General features: G+C 35.1%; 1 protein-coding gene across 1 annotated transcript; it reads left to right on the plus strand.

Annotated features, from left to right (window-relative positions):
* The first annotated feature begins 2,237 nt into the window (after positions 1-2,237).
* LOC102591913 (ethylene receptor 2) lies at positions 2,238-6,705 on the plus strand. Its single transcript, XM_006350618.2, has 3 exons — positions 2,238-2,852; positions 3,288-5,109; positions 5,658-6,705. Exons 2-3 carry the CDS (start codon positions 3,367-3,369, stop codon positions 6,198-6,200), a joined length of 2,286 nt encoding a protein of 761 aa, XP_006350680.1. The 5' UTR covers positions 2,238-2,852; positions 3,288-3,366; the 3' UTR covers positions 6,201-6,705.
* Positions 6,706-7,795: the final 1,090 nt, after the last annotated feature.

The raw sequence follows: 7,795 nt of genomic DNA on the forward strand, positions 1-7,795 counted from the left end.
AAATTATCAACTAGTTAATAGGAAAAAGAACTTGATATACCCCTCAACTTTGCGATGTAGAGTTGATATACCCCTCGTTATAAGATTAACTCATATATGTTCCCATTACACAAATGACTCTAATATACCGTTTTAGTCTAACAAAAGTGATTTTTTTTAAAATCTATTTATTTATTTTGGGACTTTATTATTTTGATGGTCAAAATTATTTTTTCACTCATTTCTCGTAAAATTTATCATAGATGCCCAATTTTATTTTATTCTTTTTACATAAATTACAATATAGCCGGATAAAACTTATTTTTATTTTTTTCTTATTTTTTTCTCTTTTTTCATCTATACTTCTTTGTTTTTATTTTTCATATTTTTACACTTAAAGATAAAATAAAAAAATTGAAATAACAATAAAAACTCAAATAATTATAAGTAGATAGAAATTACAAAAGTGATATTTAAAGCTCACATTAGCAGTTGAATCAAAAGAAGTAAAAAAAAAACAAGTGTGAAAAGGATAAGATATACCTCTAAACTTTGCTATAATAATTTATATCCACATGTTTTTTTTTTTTTAAATAAAAAATAAAAAAATTAATTTAGAGTTATTTTTTTTCACTTTTCTTAAATGAAAAAGATATGTATAAGCCATTTTTGTAACGATAGAAATATATGAACCACTTTTATAACAATAAAAATATATATGAACTATTTTTATAATATGGTATATCAATCCATGTTTCCTAATTAATGTTATGTTTGGTAACTTTTAGCTGCTTCGTATAAAAATTAACATATCAAATAGGGTAATTGATAATGTTCCATAGTTAAAAAAAAAAGTTAGAATAAATTTATATTTATTTAGTTATAAAAATAAAATAAAACAATCAATGTAAAAATATTAAATGCTCTCTTACTTATAGTTACAAAGCTCTAATAAGGGGTTTCAGTGGGATGATTCGATCGGTTATTCTTAAAAAATTATGCCATTTCATTTTTTTGGATATTTTATAATCAACAAAAATTAAATTTTTTATAATCATCTCAATCATATTGATTTCTCTTCGATATCAATAAGGTTATGATCCCTAAATACATAAATCTTGCAAATGTGAAATTGTTATGATTGAATATTTATTTATTTTTTTTTTAAAAAAAAACCCTAACATTACATGAAGCAAATTATCTTCAAAAAAGTTAAAATCATTGAAAAGAATCCACCCATATAGCATGAAATAGCGCAAAATAGAGTAGTACGAGTGGTACCATTTAATTGTAATTAAAGTTTTTTCTTTTCTATTTTCCCACCTGGTGTCCGAAGTCCACATTGGAGCTCCGACTAAATTTGAATTGCGCTCTGCAGGATCCATTCGAGGGTGATGCTCCCAACAAGACTTTTTCCATACCCAGGGCTCGAACCCAAGACCTCTGGTTAAGAGTGCAGCACTCTCATCAGTGCATCACAATTCATGTTGGTTGTAATTAAAGTTTTTCTCATTAGTAAGTATGTTTATTTTAGGTGAAATATTTATTAGGAGTATAGAAAAGTATTTGAAAAATATTCTTAAATTATTAATTTTTATTTTTGGACTATTAATAGTTTTACAAAAATATTTTTTTACGTATTTAACTAAACTTAGATATACCTCCAACATAACATAACAAGTCATCTCAAACTGTGGTAGAAATATAAATTCTCAATAAAAAAATGGAGAAAAGTACCGAAAAAATCACTATATTTGGTGAGAATTGGGTATATCTCATTTATGTTGTAAGATGAGAGGATAAATAAACTTAATTAGCCAACTAAGTAGGTGTTTTCAAAGCAATTAATAATTTAGAAATAAACCTAATAATTCACGCCAAATTTAAGAGTATTTTTATTTCGTTTCACAATAAAAGTAAATTTGGTGTCTCTACATTTCTAACGGCGAAATTTCAGCTTCACCTTCGCGGTTTCCATGGCCCTGTCCGGCCAACCAGTATGTCTGCGATACTGTTCCGTATGAATTTTCTTCACGCGCCTCCGGTAGCGCGTGCATTTTCCACCATTGGCACGTGGGCTATTTCATTCCACCCTTGTCAAAATATATATTATTCCCCGGTATTTATGTAGATGGAGAGAGAGATAGCAATAGATTTTGAAAGAATTAAATAAAATAATAATAATGGAGTCTAATAGATGGAAAAAATGACTACTTTATTGACCAAAAGTGCGTCCAAGTTCTCTTCATGTAAACCTACCCCCACACCCTCGTTTAGATTCTTCTCCTTTGCTTCCATTTTCTTCTTTCCTACAGCAAACAACGGCGCCAACAATACCTCTTCTTTCTCTCTCTATATCTCTCTCTCTATATATATATGGTTTGTAATGGCAGTCTCTTTCTCTCTATTTGTACTAGTACAAGACACTTGCGTATTTAAATTCCTTCAGAATAATATTAGAAGTTTCATTTGTTAGCCAATAAGAATATTGAGAGCTTCTTCTCTATATTTCTGTTTTTTTTTTGTTTCAGTTTGGGGTTTGCATAAGGGAAGTGATGAAGTGAAAACCCGGTTTTGCCCCTTAATCACCTCTAGTTTTGTGGTGGTCGGGGTGGGGTTGGTGCCGGAGATCGGAAAAACTGAAAACGGGTTGTAATGTGGTACCGGTTTATGTAGTGGGTGCATTGGGTTTTTGGTTAATTTGGGTTTGTTGATGATACCAATGCATGTGAGGGGAAATGGAGTTTCGGATAAGAAGATGATGCCTATTCTTGGGATCTGCATGTGGGGGAACGATAGGATCTCAGTATTGGATTGGCTTCTTCTGGGTTTTGCTCTCCAAGAGAGGATGTCTATATTTATTCTTCCTTCTGGTAATTATGCTCTGCAATTTCTTTTCTGGTTTTACTTTGAATTTCATGTTTATTTTAATGGTTTAACTTGATCTGCTTTTTGTATTTGGGTTAACGTGCATAGTGGATTTATGACTGACTCCTATCTGTAATTAGGGTGAGTAAAATAGTTATTTTGAAAAATACTAATTATGCTAGTTAATATTCTTTTTTCAACTTGTAAGACTAGTTTTGTCTTTGAGACTGTGCTCTTGGGAAATTATGTTTATATTATTGCAAGTGGGTGTTGGTGCATGCATTTGTTTCTATTCCTGTATGTAATGATGTCATGATGCCATTTTTTAATCCATTTTTTTAAATTTAAGGTGTTTTCATGTTCTTGGCTAAGACATTGTTGAACTGGAAATGAAATTGACAACTTGTTTCATGCATATGTGGTTTTGTTGGATTTGTCAGGTTTATGATTCTTGATTAGGAAGCGTTGGTGCTGAAATGGAAATTTAATACAGTAAATGGGCTGAAGACGACTTGCTCAATGTTGAGGACGTTAGCATCAGCTTTGTTGGTTTTGTCGTTCTTTGTCTCCTTATCGGCTGCTGATAATGGTTTCCCGCGATGTAACTGTGATGATGAGGGATTTTGGAGCATTGAGAGTATCTTAGAGTGCCAAAAGATTAGTGATCTCTTTATTGCGATTGCGTATTTTTCCATCCCAATTGAGCTCCTTTACTTTGTCAGCTGTTCTAACTTTCCATTCAAATGGGTGCTCTTTCAATTTATTGCATTCATTGTTCTGTGTGGAATGACTCATTTGCTCAATTTCTGGACTTACTATGGCCAACACCCGTTTCAGCTTATGCTTGCTTTAACCATTTTTAAAGTCCTCACTGCACTGGTATCCTTCGCCACGGCTATAACCCTTATCACCCTCTTTCCTATGCTGCTTAAAATCAAGGTGAGGGAATTTATGCTGAAAAAGAAGACTTGGGATCTTGGTAGAGAAGTTGGATTAATAAAGATGCAAAAAGAAACTGGATGGCATGTTCGGATGCTCACACAGGAGATTCGAAAGTCACTTGACCGTCATACAATACTTCACACAACTCTGGTGGAGCTATCCAAGACACTGGATTTGCACAACTGTGCTGTTTGGAAGCCCAATGAGAATAAAACTGAGATGAACCTAATTCATGAGCTGAGAGACAATAGCTTTAATAGTGCATATAATTTACCTATCCCGAGAAGTGATCCAGATGTTATACAGATTAAGGAGATTGATGGAGTAAAGATACTTGATGCCGACTCCCCACTTGCTGTTGCGAGTAGTGGAGGGAGTAGGGAACCAGGAGCTGTGGCTGCAATTAGGATGCCAATGCTTAAAGTGTCAAACTTCAAAGGTGGAACTCCTGAACTTGTCCCAGAATGTTATGCCATACTGGTTTTGGTTCTACCTGGTGAACAAGGTAGATCGTGGAGCAGCCAGGAAATTGAGATAGTCAGGGTTGTGGCTGATCAGGTTGCAGTGGCTCTGTCCCATGCTGCAATTCTTGAAGAGTCTCAGCATATGAGAGAAACATTGGAAGAGCAAAACCGAGCTCTGCAACAAGCAAAGCAGGATGCACTTAGGGCGAGTCAAGCAAGGAATGCATTTCAGATGGTTATGAGCCATGGTCTGAGAAGACCCATGCACTCAATATTGGGTCTGCTCTCCTTGTTGCAAGATGAGAAATTGGGTAATGAGCAGCGGCTTCTTGTGGATTCAATGGTTAAAACCAGTAATGTTGTGTCAACCCTAATAGATGATGTGATGGATACTTCAACAAAGGACAACGGTAGATTCCCTTTGGAGATGAGACATTTTCAGCTACATTCCATGATAAAAGAAGCTGCTTGTCTTGCCAAGTGTTTGTGTGCTTATAGGGGTTATAATATTTCCATCGAGGTTGACAAATCTTTGCCAAATCATGTTCTTGGTGATGAAAGAAGAGTTTTTCAAGTTATTCTTCATATGGTTGGAAATCTTTTGAAGGACCCCAATGGAGGTCTTCTCACATTTAGGGTTCTCCCAGAAAGTATAAGTAGGGAAGGCATCGGTGGAGCTTGGAGAACAAGGAGGTCAAACTCATCTCGTGATAATGCCTATATCAGGTTTGAAGTTGGAACAAGCAATAATCATTCTCAGCCAGAGGGGACCACGTTGCCACATTACAGGCCAAAACGCTGCAGTAAGGAGATGGATGAAGGCTTGAGTTTCACTGTGTGCAGAAAGCTGGTTCAGGTATTCTATTTCTAAATACCAGCATCTGAGTATGCATATTCTGGAGTTTATGAACCCAACTGTTTCATTTGGTTCTATTCACTTCCTTCTCTGGTAATAGTACACTCAACTTTGATAAAATCATCCTGTTATAGGTTAAAAGAAAATAAAGTTATTATTACAAAGGCAAAATGATATTAGGCAGACTACTTTTGAAATTTCGACTGCAATTGGATGAGACCTTTTAAATTGTGATTTCTGGATGGCGTAAACTACAATTTCCATGTTAAAGAAGATAGAGCAATGCCATGACCTTGATTGCCTGTCATGTAATTAAATATGTCATTTTCCTTGTGACTGGGAAATATGATATTAAAGTTGCGTAAGGTTTTTTTTTACGGAGCTTTTAACCCCAGTTGTTTGGGAATGAAATCTGAAACCACACATAGAAGTTGGTAGTACCCTAGTACTTGTTCTCTTTTTTCTCCCTTTGACTATAATTTGAGTGCATATAGTTGTGGTTTGGGGTAGGCACTAACATCTTTCTGATATGCAAATATGATGAACAGTTGATGCAAGGAGACATCTGGGTAATCCCAAATCCAGAAGGTTTTGATCAAAGCATGGCTGTCGTTCTTGGGCTTCAACTGCGGCCATCAATTGCCATAGGCATTCCTGAATATGGGGAATCTTCTGATCATTCGCATCCACACTCACTCCTCCAAGGAGTTAAAGTTCTGTTAGCAGATTATGATGATGTGAATAGAGCGGTAACAAGTAAGCTACTTGAAAAATTGGGATGCAGTGTTTCTGCAGTTTCATCTGGACGTGACTGTATTGGTGTTCTTAGCCCTGCTGTATCCTCATTCCAAATCGTCCTTTTGGATCTTCACCTGCCTGATTTGGATGGCTTCGAAGTAACCATGAGAATTCGGAAGTTTGGTAGCCGCAACTGGCCATTGATAGTTGGTTTAACTGCGACTGCTGATGAAAATGTTACTGGAAGATGCCTGCAGATTGGAATGAATGGACTTATTCGTAAACCAGTGCTATTGCCAGGGATTGCTGATGAGCTTCAGAGGGTTCTGCTACGGGGAAGTAGAATGATGTAATGATGTTGACGGTGCCTTATAGGAGTGGAGTTTATAAGGCAGGGCTTCATCAACAACCTAATGCTAGATGTGCAAACGAAATTGCTTGGACCACTTCCCACCCCTGAAGATTCCAGCATACAGATGTAACATACATACAGTCTTTGAAATCAAAATGGTACAAAAAATATATCGTCTTTTCTACTCTCATAAAAGCTCTCAGCTCTAAAGGATTTGAGCCAGGTTTGCCCATTCTACATGTTATTGATCTTAGCAACTCAGAATTTAACTAATCTGTTCTTAGAACTGAAGTATATACTGTTGAGAAATGACTCAGAATAGCTCCATTTCTAAGTGTTCTGGAGCACTATTCTTGCTATTAGATTTGCATTTGCAGGAATATCTGTTGCCAATTGAAAATTTTGTGTGAAGAATGTTCAAAAGGCCGGTCTAAAATGTAGGCTTATATGAATATGCATTCACAGCTATACTAAAATACTTCATTAAGATGAGACTTTAAACATAATTCTAGACTACGATGAAGCTGGTTAATTCTTGCACTTAGATAGGCCAATTTATCCTTTAGATTGTGCACTTTTAGTTCCATTGATGGAATAATTTCCGTTAACTGGAATTTAAAGTTGACGAGGTGCGGTGTGATCGTCACTGATATCCTCAATATTGTCTGATTTTGATCTTTATGTATATTAGCCTAGGTGGTTGTGAGTTCTTCACTTTTCAAGTCATGCTTGTTTCCATAATGTTATTACATTAAAATGGAAGATATTGTCAAGTCTACAATGATAACTAGAAAAGTTATTCTAGATTGAGTGTTTACCTTGTGTCTAAGGATGTATGTACACTACATGTCAACAAATTCTTTTGTTTAAACCCCTCCCCTATGAGCTTTCCTAAGTACCTTTTTGCTCTATTGTTTGCTGGCTCGAACTCACGACCTTAAGATTGGAAGTGGAGGATGCTTACCATATGAGCATCCCTTCTTTTCTACATGTTAACAATTTATCTTTTACTAATAAAAAAGATGAAATTAAATCCACTTGGTTTCCTTCTAAGTGTGTTTATTTGGAGAACATTTTTTGAATATTTTCTTTAGGAAAAATAGTTTCTTAAAAATGAGGAAAATAACTTTCTAAGGAAAATAAGTTTCATAAGTGACATTTTATGTTTATTGCATTCTCTCCTTCCACCCAATGTCCCCAATCCCTACGCCTTGAGTCTTGATCATCCCACTCTTGAGGCCCCCTCACCCTAATATTGTTTTTCTAGATTATATATAAATGCTTTTGGGATAATACCTTTTTGCTTACTTACCGACACTAGAAAATAAGAAATTTAATTTGACTTCCAAAACAATTTCCAAGGAAAATATTCTCCTTCATAGCAAACAAAATCGGATTTGTGTTCACTTTTTTATAGTACGAGTCCCCTTAATTTTGGATCCATTGGGTGGCAAAATCAAACCCAATATGCCCAACTTGCTCGTTTATTAGCTCAATCCATTTCAATTCAACTCATCTCAATCCATTAAAACTTAGATTGTTATGTAACCCGAATTGGCTTAAGAGAAATTTTGGCAATTTTTTTTTCTCAATATG

The sequence above is a fragment of the Solanum tuberosum genome, unplaced genomic scaffold (assembly GCF_000226075.1).
Source record: "Solanum tuberosum cultivar DM 1-3 516 R44 unplaced genomic scaffold, SolTub_3.0 scf00125, whole genome shotgun sequence".
In the NCBI taxonomy this organism is placed as follows: domain Eukaryota; kingdom Viridiplantae; phylum Streptophyta; class Magnoliopsida; order Solanales; family Solanaceae; genus Solanum; species Solanum tuberosum.

What these genes read in the sequence shown, in the direction of transcription:
- LOC102591913 (XM_006350618.2), top strand. Translation starts at nt 3,367, where the DNA reads ATGTTGAGGACGTTAGCATCAGCTTTGTTGGTTTTGTCGTTCTTTGTC. An exon ending in TGTGCAGAAAGCTGGTTCAG is followed by an intron (nt 5,110 to 5,657) that starts GTATTCTATTTC and finishes TATGATGAACAG; the next exon opens with TTGATGCAAGGAGACATCTG.